The 26,401-nt window shown below is 40.5% G+C and overlaps 1 protein-coding gene across 2 annotated transcripts in view; it reads left to right on the forward strand.

Moving 5' to 3' along the window:
• Positions 1-26,401, forward strand: part of ak8 (adenylate kinase 8) — a 159,149-nt gene that overhangs the window by 56,845 nt on the left and 75,903 nt on the right. For both annotated transcript variants that reach the window (XM_060841099.1, XM_060841100.1), the window contains 4 exons: positions 14,804-14,875; positions 17,438-17,638; positions 20,889-21,020; positions 23,443-23,532. In XM_060841099.1, the coding sequence (XP_060697082.1) occupies positions 14,804-14,875; positions 17,438-17,638; positions 20,889-21,020; positions 23,443-23,532 (495 nt within the window). The remainder of the gene's footprint in view (positions 1-14,803; positions 14,876-17,437; positions 17,639-20,888; positions 21,021-23,442; positions 23,533-26,401) is intronic.

Consider the following 26,401-nt stretch of genomic DNA (forward strand, 5'->3'; position numbering starts at 1 on the left):
AGGCTCAACCCATCCATTCCCAACTGCACACTTCAGGCTGATGATTTTATACAGTGTCCTTGGGTAAGACAAAGGGTGGAGGGGTTTGCTTTTTAATCAACAACTTGTGGTGCACAGATATTGCTCCATAAACCGTGAATTCTTCACCATCAGATGCTGCCCCTTTATCTACTATGGGAATTTACTGCAGTTATATTAACTGCTGTACACATACCGCCACAAAGGATGAGGAAGCTCTCGATATGCTGTACTCTACCACTAACACCCTGGAGATGGAACACCCCAAGGACCTGTTTATTGTAACTGGTGACTTCAATCAAGCCAATCTAAGGAAGGTGTTGCTCAAGTACCACCAGAACATTACTAGGAATTGTGGGAAGATGAATCTAACCATTTAAAAGACTTACCTCAGGTGTTGGGGGCTCCATTTGCCAAGAGGTGCGAAGGAGGAGCGAAGGAATTCTGGGAAGGTGAGTTTAACCATTTAAAAAAAACTAGGGACCCGAACATTTTAGACCACTGCTACACCACTGTGAAGGATGCCTACTGCTCCATCCCTTGCCATCATTTCAGGAACTCCAACCACAATATTGTGTTTCTTCTCCCTACTTACAGGCAAAAGCTCAACCAGGAGACCCCATCACAGATACAGGTCCAGTGCTGATCAGAGGATCAACTCCAGTGCTGTCTGGAATCGGCTGATTGGGCTATGTTCAAAACAGTCTGCTGGTACCTTGGATGAGTATGCCACCACCGTCACAGGCTTTATTAGCAAATGTGTGGTGGACTACATACCGAGGAAGTCAATCCGGATGTTCCCCAACAGGAAACCTTGAATGAATCAGGGCATACAGAACCTGGTAAAAACCAGGCGTGAGGCTTCAGATCAGGAGACCCATACAAATATAAGGAATCCGAGTAATGACCTTCGCAGAGCCATTAAGATAGCCAAGGACCAATACCAATCCAAACTAGAGACCCAGACAGACACCTGGTGACTATGGCAAGGACTGAATGACATCACAGGTTCTAAAAAGAGACAGTGCAAGATAGCAGACGATGACACATCCCTCTCAGATCGTCTCAACGCCTTCTACGCTTGCTTTGAGCAGAATTTCAGCAGAGAGGTAATACATATTCTGACAGGTCCTGATAAACCTATCCTAACAGTCACTGTATCAGAGGTCAGATCAGTTTTCCTTCATGTGAATCCAAGGAAGGCGATGGGACCAGAAGGAGTACCAGGCTTTGCACTGATCAACTAGCAGAGGTCTTCTCAGACATCTTCAACCTCTCCCTGCAGCAGGCCACTGTCCCTGCCTGTTTCAAGAGGGCCAATATCATCTCTGTGCCTAAGAAGGGTGATACAGAATGTTTCAATGACGACCGCCCAGTAGCTCTAACTTCGGTAGTCATGAAGTACTTTGAAAGGCTGGTCATGGCATTAATCAACTCCAGCCTTCCCAATACTCTTGACCCACTCCAATTTGTCAATCAGAACAACAGATCCATGTCAGATGCCGTATCACTTGCCTTTCACTCCTCCCTAGAACATCTTGACACCAAGAACAGCTAAGTAAGAATCCTACTCATTGACTACAGTTCAGCCTTCAACACTATTATCCCCTTGAGACTGATTATTAAACTTAGTGATCTCGGATTAAGTCCCACTCTCTGCAACTGGATCCTCAGTTTCCTGACCCACAGGCCGCAATCAGTGAAGATTGCAGACAATATTTCATCCTCATTAACACTCAACACTGGAGCCCCCTCCCCAGGGGTGTGTACTCAGGCCCCTACTGTACGCTCTGTTTACCCATGACTGCATGGCCAAATCCAGACTAATGACATTTACAAGTTAGCTGATAATACCACTATAGTTGGTCAAATCTCAGATGGTGACGAAACAGGCTACAGACGGGAGGTAGAAGACCTGGAAAAATGGTGCACTCAGCACAACCTAGCTCTCAATGCCAGCAAAACCAAAGAACTTATTATTGACTTTCAGCGAGATGTTACTCATGCCCCACTACACATTAACAGCACAGAGGTAGAACAAGTGAGAGTGTCAAGCTCCTTGGAGTGGTTATCCACAGCAAGCTTTCTTGGACTCTTCATGTGGACGCACCGATTACAAAGGCCCAATAACTTCTCTTCTTCCTCAGGCAGCCAAGAATACCCTTGCCAACTTTTATAGGTGCACCATTGAGAGCATTCTATCTGGATGTATCAGTACCTGGTATGACAACTGTACTGTTCAAGATCGGAGACGGTTACAGAATGTGGTGAACTTGGCCCGGACGATCACAAAGACCAACCTCCCATCTACAGAATCCATCTATCAGACCCACTGTCATGGAAAGGCCGCCAGCATTCTCAAAGATCCATCCCACCCTGGCAATGCTTTTCTACAACTCTACCATCAGGATGAAGGTACAGAAGCCTGAACACACACACCAGCCTGTTTTGAAACAGTTTCTATCATACTGTCGTTAGAATACTGAATAAACTCACAAACTCTTAGCATTCGTCTGTATCTGTGTTTCTGTTTTGCCGCTGTTTATCGATTATTTACTTATTTATGCTATTTAACTCTGTGATCTGCCTGTATTACTCACAAGGCAAAGTTTTTCTCTGTACCTCAGTACACGTGACAATAAATTCAATTCAATTCACCCTCGGGATAAAACCCTTGCCATTTACCTTATATACACCCCTCATGATTTTATAAACTTCGATATCCTCAATCTTTCAAAAAAAATCCCAGCCTTTCAAATCTATTTTTATATCTCAAACTCTCCATTCCCAGCAACATTTTGGTAAATCTTTTCTGAACCCTCTCCAGTTTAATAATATCCTTTCCATAACAATATGACCAGAACTGCACACAGTATTCCTGTACACCATCAACATGACGGTCCAGCTCCTATACTCAAAGGTCTGAGCAATGAAGGCAAGCATGCTAAATGCCTCCTTAACCACCCTGCCTACCTGTGATGCAAAATTCAAATAAATGTGTCCCTGAATCTGTTCTACAACACTATCCAGGTCCCTACGATTAACTGTATAAGTCCTGTCCTTGTCTGTATTACTAAAATGCGATACCTTACATTTATCCATATTGAATTCCACCGGCCACTCCTCAGCCGTTGATTCAATTGACCAAGGATTGCTTTCAGATAACCTTCTTAAATCTTAGATGACCTTCTTCAAGGTTCACTATACCAATTTTGGGGTCATCTGCAAACTTGCCAACCATGCCTCCTGGAGTCTTAACCAAACTTATAAAATTGATTTTCTTTAATTGCCTAGCAATGAAATCTGGATGTTTGCTGGTAGAGTATAATTATTGGGGATATTTGCCAGAAGAAATAAAAATATAATTATCAAGAAAGCTACATAGCAGAAGCAAGAGTTAAGAATAAAGATAAGCTAGTTATTTTATAGTTGCAAGTCAATGTGGTTTTGTAATTTCCTAACTAGTAAAAAGTACTGAATTTTTCATTTGCAGTAACTATTCGGCACAGTGGTTAGCACCACTGCCTCACAGCACTAGAAATCTGGGTTCAATTCCCGCCACATTCTCTCCGTGTCTGCGTGGGTTTCCTCCGGGTGCTCCGGTTTCCTCCCACAGTCCAAAAATGTGCAGGTTAGGTGAATTGGCCATGCTAAATTGCCCGTAGTCTTAGGGGCAGGGGTAAATGTAGGGGAATGGGTCTGGGTGGGTTGCGCTTCAGCGGGTCGGTGTGGACTTGTTGGGCCGAAGGGCCTGTTCCCACACTGTAAGTAATCTAAATCTAATAATCATCAGAGTTTGAAAGTTTCCAAGGATTTAATAAGCATCTTTGAAGGCTCTATTGTTGAATGAAAACAATATAAAGACTGTATTGAATGTCAACTTTCAAATGAACTCAAAAGCTTTATCCCAGATTTAATAACCAGAATAACAGATGACTGCAGTTTTGAATATTTTTAGTCATGAATTTAAAGAAAAGAGAGGGTCTTTCCATAGGTTCTGAGCTGGGGATCATACGCTCTGACTGTTATTCTTTTTCTGTCTTTTCTTTTTGTTTCTTCCTCTTTCCTTTACTTACCTCTTGTCCTGAGCTCTGATGACATCAGCAGCGGTGTGGGATCCTAGTGTGGTCTTGGATTGGTCCAGTACAGATTTCGTGACTGCGGCGAGTGGGCCCAGCATGGACTTATGTGAGCCCCTACTTATGGGACCTGGCATCAAAATTGGTGGCTGCTACATTGACTGAGATGGCATTGGTGAGGTGGTCCTAGTTGCGAAAGATGGTGCCTGAGGATCAGTGACTTCATCATTGTTTGGGACGAGTACTGGTGTTGCTGAAGCAGAGGCCGCAGGGCATTAAGGTGGGCCCAGCGATGAGATGCAACGTGATGTTGATGGGTCCGGTGCAGGTGGCAGCGAAACAGTAGCAGTAGCAGAGGTGAATCAACTCAGTGGTGAAAAATGGCTCTTGAAGAGTGGTGACTTCAATGTTTGTAGGGTCTGGTGTGGACAGTGGTGGGGCAGTGGAGGAGGGATGGCAACTCAGGCACCATTGATGATGAGCTGGCTTAAGACTATTTAAGCAATGTCTACATTTTTTTCTTATTCTTAAATTATTCAAAATAGTGCCAGATCGTGGGGACAGTGGAAAAGCTTTTCACTGTATTTTACTGTTTTTCTCACTTAAGATACGTGTGACAATAAAATCATTCATTCATCTTGCACAGATATAAGACAGTACTCAATTATGCACTTGGTAAGAGTAATTTTACAAAATTCAATTACACTGCAAAACCATGGCAACCACCTGATGAAGGAGCAACTCTCCAAAAACTACTGCTTCCAAATAAACCTGTTGGACTATAACCTGGTGTTGTGTGATGTTTAACCATGGGAATGTGAGCACATACTGCAAAATTTTGCAGTGCAATTGAATTTTGTAAAATTACCCATATATTCTGCTGATTTAGTCGATAATGTTGTTTGGTAAAGCAAATATATTGGAGTTATTATCTTTCAGAAATATCCATGGGAAAAATATAGGTCAGAATTTTATTCTTTTTGCACTAAATATTGGAGCATTAATAACATCCTGGCTACAAGGAAACCTACCTGGATTATGTGCTAATCAGATACTTTAAGTGTTGAATGGCAGTCTTCCAATCTGTCAGGTGTTCCAGCCATGAGATCTGCCCTGCCTGTGACTGTCGCCCTCTAACTAGTAGCTGCACAGAGTCATTGGAGGCCTAGGCTGCTCAACCATGAAACTCAAGAATAGGGAAGAGGCAGGTTTTTTTTAGATGGGAGTGGTTGGAAGATGGTGCTCTAGCAGATAGGAGGCGAGGTCAGAGATCTGTTTAGCAGCCACCCTTTTCCCTCTAAGCAGGGAGCAAATGGAGCCTCCTGTAACCAACCACGGCCAAAAAAAAATCAGGCAAACACTTTCCTTGCCTGCGAGCTCTGCAGATAATTGAGGTGTTAGGAATTTGAGGCTCCAGGACCTTAATTAGTGGTGGGTCAGGAAAGTCATCCATGGACTCTCTCACCCAGGAATTCATTACTAGGGTGGCAAGGAGGAGATGGATATCTTTCTAATGCCAACCCCTGATTATTTGCCCTTCCGACAACCTGCCCTACCCCTTCAAAATGGAGAAAATATATCCTGTGTTTTCAAATTTTGTGTAATGCCATTACCTTTTCTCTGTGATACACAGTATAGTACTTCACTTATTATCCCTATAGTGTAAGGTTCTAAACACCAGCACCTTTAAGCCCTAGGAAATAAGTGATGCCAAAACCAATGTCAGTCAGGGCTTTGACCCAGTGCATCCATTTAAAAAAAAAAATTTTTCAAGGATGTGGTGTCATTCATATGGCTAGTATTTATTGCCAAGAGGGCAGTTAAGAGTCGACCACATTGGTCTCGGTCTGGAATCACATGTAGGCCAGACTGGGTAAGAACAGCAGTTTTCCTTCCCTAAAGGACATTAATAAATCAGACCAACTTTCACACCAATCAACATGCCATTAGATGAATGTTTTATTCCAGATTTCTGTTGAATTCAACTTTTGTGGTCTAATTTGACCATATGTTCTCAGGACAATAATCTGGTATTCTGGATTACTAGTCTTATGACATTACCATTATGCCATCACCAATTCCAGATTTCCTTCTGGTTTGGACTTCAGTCCTCTCAACAATGATAGCATTCAATTACACAGAAGCATATAATACATCGTTAATAAACCTGCAGGTACCATACAATTCATAAAGTAGAATGCATGTTATAATCCTCTGCAAATTGAAATTTGGAAATATTATGAATGTCTGAGTGCAGGCTAAAGACAATGGTTCAGAGTAAAAGGTTCATGGAGCATTTCTTGCTGTGATCCCAAATGCATTTTCACACACTATTATCTGTAACATGCCTCATTATCTATGCACTATGCCTCAATGGCACTTTGCTAATGTTACCTTACTTCTTGCCAAAGGCAGAGGTACTCACTACTACTAGCACTAATTTAGACAGTTTAGGAGAGTGGTCCAGGAAATGGCTGATGAAATTCAACGTAAGCAAATGTGAGGTTGTCACTTTGGAAAAAAGAACACGGGTGGGACTATTTTCTAAATGGTGAAATGATTCATAAAACTGAAGTGCAAAGGGATCTTGTTGTGCGAGTCCAGGATTCTCTAAAGGTTAACTGCAGGTTGAGTCCATGATTAAGAAAGCAAATGTAATGTTGTCAGTTATCTCAAGAGGATTGGAATATAAAAGCAGCAATGTGCTTCTGAGACTTTATAAAGCTCCAGTTAGGCCCCATTTGGAAAACTGTCCAATTTTGGGCCCTACACCTCAGGAAGGACACACTGGCACTGGAGCATGTCCAGTGGAGATTCACACGGATGATCCATGGAATGGTAGGCCTAACAGCTAAGGATCATGGGATTGTATTTATTAGAGTTTAGAAGGTTGAGGGGAGATCTAGTAGAAACTTTTAAGATAATGCATGGCTTAGAAAGGGTGGATGCTGGGAACTTGTTTCCATCAGGCAGGGATACTAGGACCCGTGGGCACAGCCTTAGAATTAGAGGGAGTCAATTAAAACAGAAATGGGGAGATACTTCTTCAGTCAGAGAGTGGTGGGCCTGTGGAATTCATTGCCATGGAGCACAGTGGAGGCCGGAACGTTAAATGAATCCGAGGCAGAGATTGATAAATTCTTGATCTCGCAAGGAATTAAGGGTTACGGGGAGAGTATGGGGAAGTGGCGTTGAAATGCTCATCAGCCATGATTATGGTGGAGTGGACTTGATGGGCTGAATGGCCTTACCTCCAATCCTATGTCGTATGGTCTTATGGACCTGCCAGGACTCCTGGTGCTGGCTGTATTTTTAAAGTCAAGTCATACATCTAGTCAAGTAGTGCCAGCAAGGAGTTGCCCTTCACTGTGCAAAATGGGAGGGGAACCAAAAAGAATGCTTCTCAGAGCACATAAGTGGTACAGCTTCATTGTTTATATAAGTGTACATTAATATATTGCTATTTAAAAATAAAGCTACTCAAGTTAACTGTCGTTAGCATCATCCTATTTTAGACCCCTGTCAATGAGCATGCTACTATTTCCCCAGTGCCCAGTGGAACCATCACATAATGGAAAGCCATCAAATAGTTGAAAATACTTACTTTTATTCAGAACATCAAAAGTAAAGAAAAAAGCCAATCACAATCTTCTGGGAACAAATAGGTTCTGCTTGCCTTTTGGGTAGCAACAGATTTACAGTCAGAGTGATCATTGCATCCAGTTCACACCTCTTGGATGTATTTATGTATCATTGTCTTCATGTGCTATGTCTAACTTCACGAGCCAGTGCTGCAGACCTTTATCATCTGAAGGTATTCTTCTTGCTCAAAGCCCTTATCTTCCTCATCAGAAGACTGCTGCCACTTTCTCAGTTTTCTAGAGCCCATCACATCCTCCGTTGTCCTGCTCTAGTGGTACAGTGCATTTAAGAATGACAACATTCATTGTCTGAACTGTATTGCAAATACAATGTGCACATATGCACACCACTATCATCACTACCAACCAATCAAAACATAGGAACCTCATCTTCAGTAAATGTATCATCTGCTCCACAATGGGCCTGGTCAAAGAATGGACAAGATTGTGTCTGCATTGGCCTCAATCAGGAGTTGTGTAATAGAGTCATCAACCATGGTTGCAGAGGGTAGCCTGTGTCTTATCATTTATCTCAAGAGGGTTAGTATGTAAAAGCAGCAATGTGCTGCTGGGACTTTATAAAGCTCTATTTGGAACGCTGTGTCCAGTTTTGGGCCCCACACCTCAGGAAGGACACACTGGCACTGGAGTGTGTCCAGCCGAGATTACACAGATGGAAAGGGAGGCTTAACATACGATGAACAGCTGAGGATCCTGGGATTATATTCATTAGAGTTTAGAAGGTTGAGGGGAAATCTAATAGAAACTTACAAGATAATGCATGGCTTAGAAAGGGTGGATGCTGGGAATTTGTTTCCATCAGGCGGGGATACTAGGACCTGTGGGCACAGCCTTGGAATTAGAGGGGGTCAATTTAAAACTGAAATGAGACAATTCTTCAGCCAGAGAGTGGTGGGCCTTTGGAACTCACTGCCATGGAGCGCAGTAGAGGCCGGATCGTTGAATGTCTTCAAGGCAAAGATTCATAAATTCTTGATCTCACAAGGAATTAAGGGCTATGGGGAGAGTGCACGTAAGTGGAATTGAAATGCCCATCAGCCATGATTGAATGGCGGAGTGGACTCGATGGGCCAAATGGACTTACTTCCACTCCTAAGTCTTATGCTCTTATAGTCTCCCAGTAACAATGCCAGTCATAAAAATGTAAGGCATCCAGCCCTTGATGGTTTACATACACTTCCATACAATAGGACATGGAAGACTCCAACAAAGATAATCATGGAATGCCTTTACATCGAGCTTTGACAAAGAAACTTTATTCCAATGAATGTAACAGAAGCCATGTTGCACACACAGTAGGGGATTGTAGGATTGCTGTATGATTGCTGATTTTTTTGTTCACCTATCTCCCACATTACCCAAGAAAGGCAGCATCACACATAAAAATACTTGCAGTTCTTGATGTGAGAAAATCAGTACCATGCCATTGTGCAGCCTGAGAGATATTGAATTGTCTTTGTGAATTGTGGAGCATAGATGTCACTTTTAATGGTAGCTGTGATTACTTCTACTTCACAGGGATGGCTGTCATCTGATCAATGGCATAGTCAGGATTGCTTATGATGAAGATTTGTATCTCGCACAGTTTCATACTTCATGCATTTCAAATGCAGTGCACATTAAATACAAACTACTTCAACCTGTACTGTGAAAGTGGCCATTTAGTGTAGTTGCCTCTTAAAGGGTCTCACATTGCTTACAAGTAGAGATCAGGTGCCCAGAGAGAAACAAAATATATCATCTCCCTGAGCCATGGCCCCACAGCTTAGTAATGCCAACAATCATACTGCACTGTCCCCCCATTGAAGTCAAGGTGGTTGTGACCATCGACAACCCCACCCCCATCCCACTGTAATCTATATGTTGCAATGCACTATTGTCTCCATCACATACATTCAGTTTTCTCCTTTACTGATATTGACCCCAACAATTCCCTATATGCTGCTTTCACTCCTCAGAATTGCCTTCCCCAACTTCCCTACCACATCACTGACCCTCTTTAAATACCCAAATTTGATGGACAGCCAGACTGATGATGGACCTGACCCCTGATTGATGTCTCTGCTGTTACCTGACTTGTTTGCATTGACTTCCTGGATTAATTAAACTGGATCTGCAGGACTGGCAACGGATCATCCTCCAGTAAATAGTAACATGGACCCCCTCCCTCTGACTGCCCAAGTGGCCGACTGACTGTCCAAACCCCTAGACTGATATCAGATGCTGCCTTGAATTACTATGCCAGGACATCATGACTACAGGCTGTCTGCCTTGGCCTGACTGTGGACTATTGCCCTTAGACTTTATGACCCTAAATAGCCAGGCCTCAGAGTCATAGAGACGTATAGCATGGAAACAAACCCTTCAGTCCAACCCATTCATGCTGACCAGATATCCCAATCCAATCTAGTCCCACCTGCCAGCAACTGGCCCATATCCCTCCAAACCCTAGCTATTCATAAACCCATCCAAATACCTCTTAAATGTTGCAATTGTAGTAGCCTCCACCATTTCCTCTGGCAGCTCATTCCATACATGTACCGCCCTCTCTGTGAAAAATTTGCCCCTTAAGTCTCTTTTATATCTTTCACCTCTCACCCTAAACCTATGCCCTCTAGTTCTGGATACCCTGACTTCAGGGAAAAGACTTTGCCTATTTACCCAATCCATGCCCCCTCATAATTTTGTAAACCTCTATAAAATCACTGACGCTCCAGGGAAAACAGCCCCAGCCTGTTCAGCCTCTCCCTATAGCTCAAATCTTCCAACCCTGGCAACATCCTTGGAAATCTTTTCTGAACCAAGTTTCAAGTTTCACAACATCTTTCCAATAGGAAGGAGACCAGAATTGCACACAATATTCCAACAGTGCCCTAACCAATGTCCTGTACAGCCGCAACACGACTTCCCAACTCCTGTACTCAATACTCTGACCAATAAAGGAAAGCATACCAAACGCCTTCTTCACTATCCTATCTACTTGCGACTCCACTTTCAAGGGACTATGAACCTGCACTCCAAGGTCTCTTTGTTCAGCAACACTCCCTAGGACCTTACCATTAAGTGTATAAGTCCTGCTAAGATTTGCTTTCCCTCGCATTTATCTGAATTAAACTCCATCTGCCACTTCTCAGCCCATTGACCCATCTGGTCAAGATCCTGTTGTAATCTGAGGTAACCCTCTTCGCTGTCCACTACACCTCCAATTTTGGTGTCATTTGCAAACTTACTAACTGTACCTCTTATGCTCGCATCCAAATCATTTATGTAAATGACAAAACGTCAAGGACCCAGCACCGATCCTTGAGGCACTCCACTGGTCAGAGGCCTCCAGTCTGAAAAACAACCCTCCACCACCACCCTCTGTCTTCTACCTTTGAGCCAGTTCTGTATCCATATGGCTAGTTCTCCTTGTATTCCGCGAGATCTAACCTTGCTAACCAGTCTTGGTTGAAGTGTTTGCCATGAATGCTTCTGGCATGTGGTGCAAGTATGATATTGACATCTAATGGTACCATACAGCAACATGTTCACCACATTGACTGATGATTGCTGACAACCATGACAAGCTGCCTGGCTTCATACCTGCACTAAATAACAAGGCAAGACAGTGGTACTGTGATGCATTGAGCTCTGAGTGAGGAAGCAAAGCTCAAAATGAAAAGGCAAGGTAGAGAGGTTGTGAGTATCCAAGTAGGCATAGAAAAAGAGCACTCAGAGTACAAGCAAGGAACTCTCAAAGTTAGGAGAAAGTGAGGACTGTAGATGCTGGAGATCAGAGTCGAATGTGGTGCTAAATAAGCACAGCAGGTCAAGCAGCATCTGAGGAGCAGGAGAATCGACATAGGCCCCATTCCCTGGTCCAATTCATGGCTTGTTCTTGCGCACAAAGTGTACTGTCACTAGCATTGCAATAGAAGGAGCCTGCGAGCTCTAAAGTGTAGCACTGGAGTGTAAAACTATATTTTAATTGGATTGGAGATGTGACATGAGGGTGTGATGAGGCTGGTACATGTCCAGATTCTGGATTAGTGGTGCTGGAAGAGCACAGCAGTTCAGGCAGCATCCAAGGTGCAGTGAAATTGACGTTTCGGGCAAAAGCCCTTCATCAGGAATAAAGGCAGTGAGCCTGAAGCGTGGAGAGATAAGCTAGAGGAGGGTGGGGGTGGGGAGAAAGTAGCATAGAGTACAATGGGTGAGTGGAGGAGGGGATGAAGGTGATAGGTCAGGGAAGGGAGGGTGGAGTGGATAGGTGGAAAAGGAGATAGGCAGTTAGGACAAGTCTGGACAAGTCATGGGGACAGTGCTGAGCTGGAAGTTTGGAACTAGGGTGAGGTGGGGGAAGGGGAAATGAGGAAACTGTTGAAGCCCACATTGATGCCCTGGCACTGTCCCCATGACTTGTCCTACCTGCCTATCTCCTTTTCCACCTATCCACTCCACCCTCTCCTCCCTGACCTATCACCTTCATCCCCTCACTCACTCATTGTACTGTATGTTACTTTCTTCCCACCTCCCCCCCCCCCCCCCCCCAGCTTATCTCTCCACGCTTCAGGCTCACTGCCTTTATCCCTGATGAAGGGCTTTTGCCCGAAATGTCAATTTCGCTGCACATTGGATGCTGCCTGAACTGCTGTGCTCTTCCAGCATCACTAATCCAGAATCTGGTTTCCAGCATCTGCAGTCATTGTTTTTACCTGGTACATGTCCAGTGCCCTCCACCTGGATGGGATTGCAGGTATTCGCAGCCCATGTGGCATGCCCTTCAACTCTGGTGACAGCTATCCAAGATAGAGACACAGGAGAGCAAGCAGTGAGCTGAAGTTGCTGATGCTTGCTCTGACCTTCACCTAGGAATTGTTGTCATCTAGTTTCTAGACATTGGATGAGAGAATAGGAAACTGCATATCCATGAAATGACATTAAGTCGTAATGCTAATACTCTCAACTGTATGCAAATAGACCTCTTGACGCCTACTTATGAGTCTCATTTCACTTTTAAAATTTTGATTGAAGAATCGGACCATTCATTTTCTCAATGACAAGAATCTTATTTATATTAACACACCACATTTTTGCCAAGTGACTGACTCACCAATGTCTATGTCATTCAGTGACTGGGAAGATTCCACTTAATGTAATTATTTTCTGGCAGGAATTGAAACAATTTGATTTGCTACGTCCTAAAAATAGTTAGCATTTTTAATGGACAAAAAAGCTACCAGGTTCAAATTATTATTCTTGCATTGTCAGCTGTGATGGAGGACTTTGTCTTCATTTCATATTATTTCTAAAACAAAGCTGCTGACTTGGCGAGCTTATGCAACTTGCTTTCATTCTTAAAGTTTTTTTGAAGCATTTAATTAACTTTATGCCTTGTTTGTTCAGAAAGTATTACTGATAGATTAATATCAGTTTAATTAAGATTTATTTTCATTGGTCACTGATTTAGATGAGAAACTACTGTCATACTTTCTTCCCTTTTTCAATGTACAATAAAAGCAATCCTGCATATACTGGAGAGGTGGTGCTGTAGTGCTAATATTACCGGACTAGTAATCCAAAGCACCACCTTAATATTCTGGAGACATGGGTTTGAATCCCACCACAGCTGATCGTGAAATTTGAACGCAATATGGAGAAAAAACAAAATCTGGAACTAAAACCGAGCTTATGTGAACATGTTAGATGTTGATTATGGTAAATCCTTATTTTGTTCACTAATGACAATCTGCCATCTTTACTTGTTCTGGCCTACATGTGCCTCCAGACTCACAGCAATACATTTTGAGTCTGAGCGATCAGGGATGAAGAATGAATACTGACCTAGCAGTGATACTCGCATCCCATCAATAAATTTTTTTAAAAATCAGCATGGTGATGAAGGTGTTCACCCTCTGTGTACGGATAAAACATTAGTTAGCGACCACTAACAGCACAGAATTTCCAAAGTATATTGATATAAATTGATGTATGCTGTCATGTCGTAACAGATCATTTATAACTTGTGTAGAATGCAACAGTACAATGGATCTATTGGATCTCCTAGACATTAAAATTGACAAATTTGTTTGACAGGTATTAAATATATGCTTGACTTGCCAGTAACATATATGTAGACATCAGCTGAAGTGCCCCATACACAACATAGGTCAAAGCTCCGTTATAAATCTCCAGGACTCATGTGGGACGGACAGATATTTGAATGTGAGAACAGAAATCCTACCAACTTTTTATTATTTTCTATTTCTTTTTTGCTTTTTCTTTTGGATTCAGGCCTGGCCCAGAACCCATATATCTTTTTCCCAAATCACTGTAGTTAATTTTGTCTTTTGGAGTGAGACAGAAAACTAAGGTACCTTTGTGAATAGAGTTTATTATTAATTTTTTTTTCTTTTTTTCCACCACTAGGAAAACATCCATGTGGCTCATTGAATACTTGCAAGTAAAGCCTATTGAGGGCAATGCTAACCTCAAAAACTGTGGGGGGAGGGTAGGGAGAGAAAGAGTCAACTAAATCAAAATGGAATTGGAGGGGAAATAAAGCATTGTATCCCCTGTGGCACTCATCTGTCTCTAACAACATTTTTATGTTTCTTTCCTGAAATTGAACGTATTGCTCATATGTAAAGAAGCTGGGTGCACTAATCATCAGTATAGAATAGTTATGGAGATGGTTACAATGTAATTCAGGCAGTACATTGGTGGGAAAGGCATTTAGCTGATTTTAACTGGCAAGCATCTTGATTTTGCTAGGGGGCTGAAATTAAAATTGCCCCAGTGTTTTAAAAAATAATTTGTATAATTTGTTCACAAAACATACCTCCTATGTTTATCTTGTACTGGTAAAATGCTTGAAAGCTGCAATGGATAGTCCTGGGAACATGGTATAATGACTTATATGATAGTATTTAAGAGATCAGTTCACCTTGAAAGGTGCTATACTTCTGATATGTCCAAGCTAAGTTCAGTATGGTTTCCACCAATTAATGATCCCATTTTAACTATACAATTATACATTAACTGCAGCTTTTCCATCCACAGTTATACTTGATGCCCCTGATACCGTGTTAATTGAGAGAAATCTTGAGAAAAGGATTGACATGACTACAGGAGGTATAATACATTTATTTGTAAACTAACTCATTGTCAGAATTACACCTTAAAGTAGTTTATAACCAGCTCCATTTCTTCTCTTACATTCTACACTTTTTTTTATCTTAAGTATCTTGATGATTAAAATAGTAATTTTCCAAAGCAGAAGCAAGTTGTTTCACTATGCTTTTTCTTTATTGTGGTTCTTGTGTATTGTGGTTAATAGAATATCCAGTGATATCCTTGTAGAAACATTTTGAGGAATGTAAACTGCATGCATCTTCTAGGGGAAGCAAAGACTAGGCTGCTTTACATCCTGAACAATACAGAGCTGAAAATGTGTTGCTGGAAAAGCGCAGCAGGTCAGGCAGCATCCAAGGAACAGGAAATTCAACGTTTCGGGCATAAGCCCTTCATCAGGAATGAGGAAAGTGTGTCCAGCAGGCTAAGATAAAAGGTAGGGAGGAGGGACTTGGGGGAGGGGCGTTGGAGATGCGATAGGTGGAAGGAGGTCAAGGTGAGGGTGATAGGCCGGAGTGGGGTGGGGGCGGAGAGGTCAGGAAGAAGATTGCAGGTTAGGAAGGCGGTGCTGAGTTTGAGGGATTCGACTGAGACAAGGTGGGGGGAGGGGAAATGAGGAAACTGGAGAAATCTGAGTTCATCCCTTGTGGTTGGAGGATTCCCAGGCGGAAGATGAGGTGCTCTTCCTCCAACCGTCGTGGTTGTTATGGTCTGGTGATGGAGGAGTCCAAGGACCTGCATGTCCTTGGTGGAGTGGGAGGGGTAGTTAAAGTGTTGAGCCACGGGGTGGTTGGGTTGGTTGGTCCTCTGGGACACCCGGATTTCAGAGAACGCCTCTGGGACACCCGGACCAACCAACCCAACCACCCCGTGGCTCAACACTTTAACTCTCCCTCCCACTCCACCAAGGACATGCAGGTCCTTGGACCCTCCATCGCCAGACCATAACAACACGACGGTTGGAGGAAGAGCGCCTCATCTTCCGCCTGGGAATCCTCCAACCACAAGGGATGAACTCAGATTTCTCCAGTTTCCTCATTTCCCCTCCCCCCACCTTGTCTCAGTCGAATCCCTCGAACTCAGCACCGCCCTCCTAACCTGCAATCTTCTTCCTGACCTCTCCGTCCCCACCCCACTCCGGCCTATCACCCTCACCTTGACCTCCTTCCATCTATCACATCTCCATTGCCCGTCCCCCAAGTCCCTCCTCCCTACCTTTTATCTTAGCCTGCTGGACACACTTTCCTCATTCCTGATGAAGGGCTTGTGCCCGAAACGTTGAATTTCCTGTTCCTTGGATGCTGCCTGACCTGCTGTGCTTTTCCAGCAACACATTTTCAGCTCTGATCCCCAGCATCTGCAGACCTCACTTTCTCCATCCTGAACAATACACTCAACTCATTTGTTTGTGCTTTGGGAAGGAGGAGACTTAAAAATGCTGAAATGTGGTACGCAACAGAAGAATGTTTAAAAAAATTTATATTGTATTTATATGGTATCATCCACATGCTTTACAGTATTAACCATATCCTTTAGAAGTGGTGTAATGTAAGCAGTCAGTTGTCACACAAGATACCAAAGCCACAATGTGCTAAAGGGATCAGATTAATTTTGATTTCACCTTTAAATCCATCAGCCCAATTTCATTTCTGCCCATTGTATTAGTCTATTAAGTAAACATATTCTTTGTGGCACAACTGTTATGCTTTCCTGGGTTTAGTATGGATCATTCTTCCAACTTGATTCACTGTCTCACCTTTATGGTGTAGTAGTGAAATACCACTGCTGCTCAGTTGCAATCCTATCAGTCCTAAAATAGATAATACTTCATCTGCGACAAGTGGTTTTTCCATTCCTGCAATATTATCCTAAAACTAAAGTGAGGTTTTAACTATTGTTTTCTCCTGTTCCTACTCACGCTGTGTCCTGCCACTCCATAAATAGTTGCATACTTACCATCCTATTTTTAAATGAGCATGTTATCCATTCTTTTCCAATGTATTTATAACAACTATAATTTATTTTGTGACACAATTTTTTAATGCCTTTCTTGGAGTTTTGCAGTATTGAAATTATAAAAGTTAATTTTTTTTACAACAGATCCATAGTAAAATTAAAATAAAGTGTTCTCAAATAATTATGTTTGAAACTTGTATTACAAATGCACAGTTCTGGATATCACAACATTTTTAATTACAGTTTCCCAGGTAACAAAATAAAGTTTTGTTCGGCAGTAATCTTCTAATATTTTGTAGCGCTTTTCTAATATTATTCATTTTAAATCAACCTGCATAATTACCATTATCGGCTGGTCTAAATATATTTTCTCTATAAACAATTAAGATGTTCAAATTTTAGCTAAATAATTCTCAGTGTTGTTGATTACTGAATAAGAATAGAGACTGATGCATCTTGATTAGTCTGTAAGTAAATGTAACCACTGAAGTGGATTTATATTCTTTATATTGCCTAGAGTATTGTTCCTTCAAAGAGAGTAGTTTATAATTCATATTGTGCTTTACCATTCTATTCTTTACTTTAACCTTTACCTGTATACTCTAGAAATATATCATACAACCTTCAATTGGCCATCCTCCAGCAAAATACAAAAGCGCCTAGTGAAACCTGATGGAACTTCAGAGGAAGAAACTGCAAAGAGATTATTGGAATACCGCAGAGTGATTCATGGGATACTGAATAGCTACAGTAAAAAATACCATATTATTAATGCGGATCAGCCCAGTGTTGATGTCTTTTCCCAGAGTAAGTAATATTCTATCAACAACCTTTTATAGGAGGATCTAGTAAAGGTAATATTTGTATTGCTGAAAGCTTCTGTTTGGTAGTGGTTGAAATTATGAGTGAAACGGTGAGTTGACTATCATTTTATTGATTTGAAATCCAATTCAAACTAAAGGAGACAGAACTCACCAATATATGTTTCATGAAAAATTCTCAAATTAAAATAATATTGGGGTAGGCATTATATTCAATATAAAGTTCCTAATAAACATAAGTTTATGACCAGCTATTCACCTCCAACAATCATTTGGGTGTCCAGATGATTTGTTTTATGTGTGCACTGTTTACTGCAATGATGTACGAGTTGGACCACTCAACCACTTTTTCTAAAATAAACTACAGAAGTTATAAATGCTTTCAGAAAGCAAAGGGACACTTACTCCCTTTTGGTTTATTCTGCAACAGTACAACTGATCAAAACTCATACATAATACAGTGGGCAGAAAGTGAGAAAGAGAAGAAGAGTCGATTCACTTTGGCAGTGCACTTTGCTATTGCAACCTACTATTCTTTCACACCAGTTATTGTGTTGGACAAAGTCCTTAAAAAAAGTAATAGTGGTGAAAGAAGCTCCAAAAGTGAAAATTAAACATGTGATTTTATATATTAATAACTGCAGCTGCTCTATTTTGGTTACTTTTATTCACCTACTCAGTTATTAAGAAGAAGGAAATCAATAGACAGGGTTAAACTATCAGGTATCAGGGTTGGGTTCTGCAGTCCTATCAGATCCAGCTGTGAACGTTAGTGGACATTCAAACAACTAACCGTAGTGGTAGTTCCACAAATATCTCCATCCTCAATGAGGGGGGAGTCCAACACTTCAGTGCAAAAGACAAGGCTGAAGTTTTTTGCATTGATCTTTGGCCAGAAATGCCATGGGATGATCCATCTCTATCCTTCTGAGATCCCCAGCATCACAAATATCAGTCTTCAACCAATTTGATTCATTCCATTTAATATCAAGGAACAACTGAAGACACTTAATTCTGCAAAGGCTATGAAGCCTGGCAATATTCCAACATAATACTGTACAGTTATGCCCCAGGGATTGCATTCCTAGGGAATCTATACCAGTACAGTTACAACATGAGCATTCACTGGACAATGTGGTAAATTTACCAAGCATGTCCTGTGCACAAAAGGCTGTCCTATTACTGCCCTATCATTCTACTGTCAATCATCAGCAATGTGATTGAAGGGGTAATCGAGAGGGCTATGAAGCAGCACTTGCAAACTGTTTAGTACTGCTCAGTTTGAGTTCTATCATGTCTATTTGGCTCCTGACTTCATTGCAACTTCAGTCATGGACAAAAGAGATAAACTCCAGAGGTGAGATGGTTGATTTCCTTTAACTTCAAGGCAGCATTCAGCCAAGTATATGTCAAGGATCCCTAGCAAAGCTGGACTCAATGAGAATTGGGGAAATCTCAGCTGGTAAGAGTCATACTTAGCACAAAAGAAGATGGTTCTAATTTTTTAAAGGTCAATCGCCTCAGCCCTAGAGCATCATTGAAGACATTTCTTGGACTAGTGTCCCTCCATCGTAAGGTAAGAAATGGAGATGTTTGCTGATAATTGCAAGATGTTCAGCAGCATTCATGTTTCCACAGATACTAAAGCAGCCAAGTCTATATACAGCATTGGTGTCACACATGTCCCAGGCAATGACCAGAGAACTCACCCTTTGACATTCAGAATCCCCCACTATCAACAGACTGGATATTATCATTGGACCAGCCATATAGATACTGTAGCTGTAAGAGTGGGTTAGAAGTTAGGAATTCTATGATGTCTGTTCACCATCTACAAGGAACAAGTCAGGATTATGATGGAATATTCACAACTTTCCTGGATGTGTGCCATTCCAACAACACTGGAGAGGTTTGACACCACCCTGAACAAAGCAGCCTGATGATTTGCACCCCATCCATAACCTTGAACATTCACTCTCATCACCACTGACACAGTGGCAGTGTGTACTGTCTGCACGATGCATTCCAGTAGCTTACCAAGGCTCGTCTGACAGCACCTTCCAAACCCATGGCCTTTGCCATATAGGATGAGACCAACAAATACATAGGAGTACCACTACATGCAAACTCATCCAAGCCATGCAGTTAAGGAATTGGGACTATGTCACCATTCCTGAACTGTCACTGGAACAACAACCTGGAACTTTCTGCCTAACAGTGCTCTGAGCAGCCCTACACCCTAAGAATGCTCAAATTAAAGAAGGCAACTCACCACTGTCTTCTCCAGGGGAATTAGGCATGTGTGATTTGGGCTGGCTTAATCAATAACACCTACATTCTTTTGAATTAATCAAAAACAAACTGCCTGCACTGAAGCAGTATGTAAAGGCAATTCATTGTTCCTTTATGAGTGTCTTACCACTTTCTTATTGTTCATAGACATCATATTACTGCAGTGCCAAGGTCTTTATTCACTAGGCAAAAACATTCTGCTGACTAAAGTCATGAAAATTTTATGTTGCATTTCATTAATTTCAATCTTGTATTTCAGCATAAATAATTTTCATAATTTGCAGCAATTAGTGGAAGAGGAGAAATGTGCATAGGCTGATTCATTTTTGCAGGATAATTTCACATGTTGCATTATCAAGTCAGAATCCGAAGTTTGCCTTATACTCTGATTTGTTGAACTCATTGTTCCCTTGGGTTTGCAAGAAAGCTGTGTTTGTCTCATGCAGAAGAGATCAGAAAACAAACAATATATAGTGAGGCTATTTGATTTTTAATAAAAATTAATGTAAATTATAACTTTTGAAATCTGTGCAGCAATACACTTTGACTTAAGTGTGTATTTTTTTTAAAAACTAAAATTGCACAATTTTCTGTTGATGTGTATCCATAATTGTTTGTATTTTGTACAATTACATTAATTGAAAAATTTTATAAAAGATTAAAATTCCACTTGAATCTCATTTATTTAAAGCTTGGAACAGGCTATTCATGCATTGCAATCTTTATACATTTTTGCAACTGTGAAAGAAAATCAGGAGGGAATAATTACATCTAATTACTCCACAGTTAATTAATACAAATGGGGAAGGTGTGGGAGGGGGGGGAAATCACGTATAAATGGGGCTTAACAACATTCATACTGTATGAGTTTGTTTGCCTCTAAGTGTTATTAGTGCTCAGAGTCTCCGCTAATTTTTTTTAAAAAACCTTTCCATTGTACACAGCTTTAAGCCATGTCCAAAGCCGACATCGATCCAATGCCCCCTACACACCAAGAATTATTCTTCTTGGTCCCCCTGGCAGTGGTAGGAGCCTGCAGGCAGCACTGATTGCTGAAAAATACAGGATTGTTAACGGTGAGCACTAACTCAGTTGGACTTTTTGTCTTTATTGAACTTCTGTCTTTGTCTTGTAGATTCTGCTGTACAACAGCAGTACATTTGAAACTTTACAATCTGGCAGTAAATATGTGGTAAGTCCATGGCCTGTTGTGACTTGTTTCTATTACAGTTTTGCCTCTGGAGGCATCTAAACATACAATACATAAACGTTGCTGCAAGGTCAGTACTTCTATGTTTGATACTTCAGTGACTTGTCATAAATATATCTTCTATATTTCTGTCTACTGGTATGGAAATCAAACTTCAGAGCTGAATCAGACTCACATAGTCTATGTGATGCTGCAACCAAAATGGCAAACCTTCTCTGTTTTTGGATGCTGGCTGCTCTGCTTCATGTTGTCAGCATTTGCTCTTTTTACTGTCAAATGATTATCCTTGTCTATTTCACACGGCTGATCTATATATTCTGGTGGTTTCATTGTTTGTCTTTTCCTAAGTGTCTTCTTTCACTAGGAGGGCAGATGGTCTGCCTGATAACCTGCCTCAGATAACCTGAGTGTAGTCAAAGCCACCTTTTGTTGAGTTATCAGGTGATATGCCCAGGGGTAAAAAGATCTTGGAGGCTGAGCATTTTTACTTTTATGCATCTTGCATTGCAACTATTTTCAGCAGACTACAACACTGATTCTCTAGCTAGATGTACAGGGTTGGAGCTAGTAGTCAATGTGTTCCAGTGTGAAAGAAACTTAATTTTTCTTCATTGCTCAAATATGAAAATAATTGGAAACAGCTTATATTTGCAAGTAACTGCTGTTTTCATCAAACATTTTTGGGGTCATAATTTTGAATTGCCCATAGCAAAATTAACTAAAATGCAGTTACTTAACATAACATGCTTAACATGCCTGCCATTGGTCTCACTATCAGTTTGAAAAAACAGAACAAGAATTCTCTTTGTTGGTTTAGGTGGATACTAATAATCCCATGGCACTATTTTAAAACAGAAGGTCAATTATGGTGAGGTTGTCAGCAAACTTTGATTTTTCTAAGGTGAACAGTGGAATAGCATGATCCGTGCAGTAAAATGGAACTGTTCGCAATTCACTTTCCATGTCTGTGTTGTCACAAGTTCCTGAGGTTTTCTTTTACATAGAAGAAATAACATGCATATCTAACTCACTGTAATTTTCCCAGTAAATTCTGGGCCACTTTGTGGTGTGCAGTGTTCATAGGATTGCTTACTGTTGTCATGCAGCATGGGTTGTCACAATTAAAAATGTTAATTTGATATGAAGTACTTTCAGATATTTCTGAGAGATGTGATAAACCTGTACGTAAATAAAATATTTATTTTGAGTTCAGTTCTAGTTTGAGGATATGTTGTTAATCTGTTGATTTAATAGTGTTGCTTTTTTATGCATAATTCAATTAGATTAAATTAAACTAACTTAAACTGACTGCACTGTCTTAGTGTCTATGTGATCAAGAGTTCTCATTTACTATCAGATTAGTTGACAACTTTTCTTTGTTCAACTGTTATTGAAATTCATGAAGTTCTTTTTGACACCAACGGAATAGCAATCTTTAGCCCAATTATATGTTGAAATGCAACAAGAATTTTTTTCTGTTTTGTATAATACACAAAATAAATAAATAATCCTGATTCTCATGAGTAGTTCAGAATAAAACAATGGAGATTAGTAGCAACTAGTAACTTTTAAAATTGCGTGCAACTGTAAAGTATTAAATTGTTTATTTGCTTTCCGTCTTCATTTTTTTTTAGTAAGCCTCACCAAAAATGACAAATTTACATATTTCTACAGTTTCTAAATTTCATGATTTTTCTCAGACAAGGTTTGGTCTTATGTATTGGTGTATTTGTACTCTGAGAGCTCTTTCTTTCATTACCCCAACTGGACTTGCATATTCCACGTAGTAAGTGACTTTACTGTTCTACCTATCAAACTGTAGACCTCCTATTTATCTATGTTGAACTTCATTTGCAAATCATTTATCCATTCTGCAAGCTTATTAATGTCCTCCCAAAATTTGTTATAGTCCTTACTCAATATTGATTACTCACCAACTTCACAATTTGGTATCATCTGTGAATTTAATTTTTTTTTCATTGATTACAAAGTCCAAATCATTGATGTAAATTATAACTGGGAACAATGAAACAGTAAAGCTGCTTGTCAATAGTGTTTAAGAAACAGTTATTCTTCACAGCTGTAGGTGAATGGTCTATGAAACATTTGAATTTTTCAAATTTTTTATGAATGGGTAGCATGTGTCATGTAAATAATTATACCTTCAGGCAAACTATAACACTATTCACAAGGAATTTGAGGGTAGCATAGACTGTTGTAGTTTTACTCGTGACCAGGAAAATTACTTCTTTGAATGACATTGCTGAGATGAACACTTGTTTTTCCAGTTTCCTGTGGACAGTTACTGAAGGAGCCTGTCGCTGCTGAGACAAGATTCGGTGAAGCCATTAAACCCTATGTTGAAAGTAGGCAGCCAGGTAAGGTTCCTGACCCCCCTACTGATAGTGTTCTGATATTGAACAAAGGGCAAGATTCAGACACCACCAGAGCTTTTCTCACTCGTTATTAACAGGGAGTTCAGGAGACGTTGAACAACTGAATATCTCAGAGTGAGGTCCACAGGGACATCCCCTGCACTTCCCTCTAGCCCTTGCTTAGAGCATGTTTGTACTAGCTGAAGGCAAAGAAGGGTTTCTGAATAATTTACTAACTGATTAATAGACTCACATGGGTATAATTAGGACAGGCATAGGCAGCAGCTACAGTAACCAGTACAGTGCTTAAGGGAGCTAGAGGCTGCTTTAGCTTCGCCTGAAAGAAAGTTTCTGGGGCGCTGCTGTTTGAAGATGAGTCAGGAGGAGAGCAGAGCCCTTGCTCTTTTGAAGTGGAAATAGGACAGTTTGAATCTGTCGAGTTTAATTTTTCAGAGGTGCGATGGACCCTGTGGTGCAACTTATTTTCCTTTTTTTGACAATAAAAGTTATTTTACTTTCCATAGGTAAAATTTATTCTTTAAATATATAAAACATTTTAAAAATAAAATTCATCAGTGGCCAACAGTATAAAATTATATTAATGTGTTATTCCCTTCCATTACTAATTCTATATCACCTCTTGCTGGTAATTTATCTTCCTCCAGCAGATCTTATAGGGTGGTCTATAAGCTAACTTTAAAGTTCATATTAAAGTGAAATGAAATGAGCAGCTCACATTATACAGTCTTTACAGTAAACCATTTTCAATAGTGTGAGAATTCACACTTTTGAAACTTGAAATGCTTACAGCTTAAAATTTAATTGAATAATTTAAATTAATTTTGCCATCAAATTTAATTTAATTGCTGGAATTGAATTCATATATTTTCATACAAAAACAATATATACATATTTGGTGAGATAGATCATTCAGTATTCAAATAAAATTTATTGTTGAGCTTAAACATTTGCAATAGATTAAATCACGCATTAAAGCATTTCTGAAATCCTTACTTTCCAGGCATTGATCAATTGTCTCTATATACATTACAAGTAAAACACCCTTCTCCAGTTGTAGATTGTTAAATTACCCTTGAGCCACCTCAAAAGCAATGACACACACTGCTAAAACAAATACTGTTAACTTTCAATTAGTAGATTAGAGAACTATTAACCCAGCAATACCCAAAGTGTCAGTTTATACTCTGTAACTAATTATTATTCATTACTCTGATGTTCTTGGAGGCAGCTGTGATGTGTTTTGTGTTCTGTATGTACTTATCATGGTAAGAAGGTTATGTAAGTTGAGGAATGGAACAGGTAAGTTGATTTTCATAAAATTTTATAAACTGGTTTTGATAACACTATCGATTCCATCCATCAACACTAAGAAACATCAGCAGATATGTTCCTTGGCATTATTATCGAGTCTTTTAAATTCTTGTGGGTTTGATATGCATTCTGAATTTGAGACATATTGCTTCCTGATGATTCTTAGTCACTGTAAACTTGGTTCAGACAGACACAATTTGTTTCAATTTGGGAGGCTTAGTTCTAATCAGAGAAGGAAGACTTTTCAATTTCGTTGGTTTTTATTTGTGGGTTGGTAATACAGCCGAGTGAAGGGCCAAGAGTGATACCAGGGAGACTTGGAAGTTAAGCCTTATAATCAAACCACTTGTCAATTTATTGATCAAATGACTCAGAAGTGACTGCACAGCTATTACAATTAGGAGGCTCAGATTCCACTATCGACTTCTTCAGATATTATTCTGGGCACGAGATAACTGGATCAGTGCGAACTCGTGCAGAGTGGAAAGATGCCCTGAACAGGCCCAGTGGAGCTCTTTAGAGTAGAGATTGCAACTTCTGTAATCCATCTTGGCTCCTTTTCTTTTCGGTCATTTGTTGACTTTCAAGCTCCACACCATGGGCAGAGTAGTTCACTTCCTGGTGTGGTGGGAGCAAGGCAAGAAAGTTTGAAAAATATGGAGAGTATGAAAACTTCAGAATCAAAGAACAGTACAGCACAGGAACTGTCCCTTCGGCCCACCAAGCCTGCACAAACACTTTCCAAACTGAAATCTTTTGCCTATCCCTCTATTCCCTGCCTATTCACAATGAAGAGGCAGTGCCTCGAAAGGTAGTGCTTCCAAATAAACCTTTTGGATTATAACCTGGTATTGTGTGATTTTTAACTTTTTAACATTGACACCTCCAAATTCTGCCTATTCATGTATCTGACAAGAAGCTTCTTAAACATTGTTATTGTATCTGCCTCTACCAACTCCTCTGGCAGTGCATTCCAGGCACTTAACACTAACAGTGTAAAAAACTTGTCGCAAACCTTGCTAAAGTCCATGTAAACAACATCCGCCCCTCTGCCCTCATTAATCGTTCTTGTCACTTCCTCAAAACATTCAAATCAAGTTTGTGAGACATGACCTCCCCTACACAAAGCCATGCCGCCTGTCATTAATAAGTCCTTAACTTTGATGTCGAGAAAAGAAAATCATGATTTTCCTCTTATGTTAAATGATGTTTCACATTAAATAGCAGCATCAGAATCTCACTGTTGAGTGCTTTCTCCCTTATTGTCATGTATTTGCTTCTCATTAATACCCCAACTCACTTTATTTATACATGATTCCTAATTCTCCTCTCCTTCCTTGAGAAACTAAATGGTGCACATTTCTGACATGTGAATCAAAACAGATAACTGGTGGCTGCAGCTTGTGGATTACTTGCCCTGGGCATCATCCAACTATGTCTTCAGCGCAATGTCCCTGCATGGTCCATGGATATCATGTTTTTCAACCCTTTGTCTGCATGAGGCAGCACTGCACCAGTCTCACCGCATCATCATATCTGC

Source organism: Hemiscyllium ocellatum, chromosome 21, assembly GCF_020745735.1.
Source record: "Hemiscyllium ocellatum isolate sHemOce1 chromosome 21, sHemOce1.pat.X.cur, whole genome shotgun sequence".
NCBI classification, from domain to species: domain Eukaryota; kingdom Metazoa; phylum Chordata; class Chondrichthyes; order Orectolobiformes; family Hemiscylliidae; genus Hemiscyllium; species Hemiscyllium ocellatum.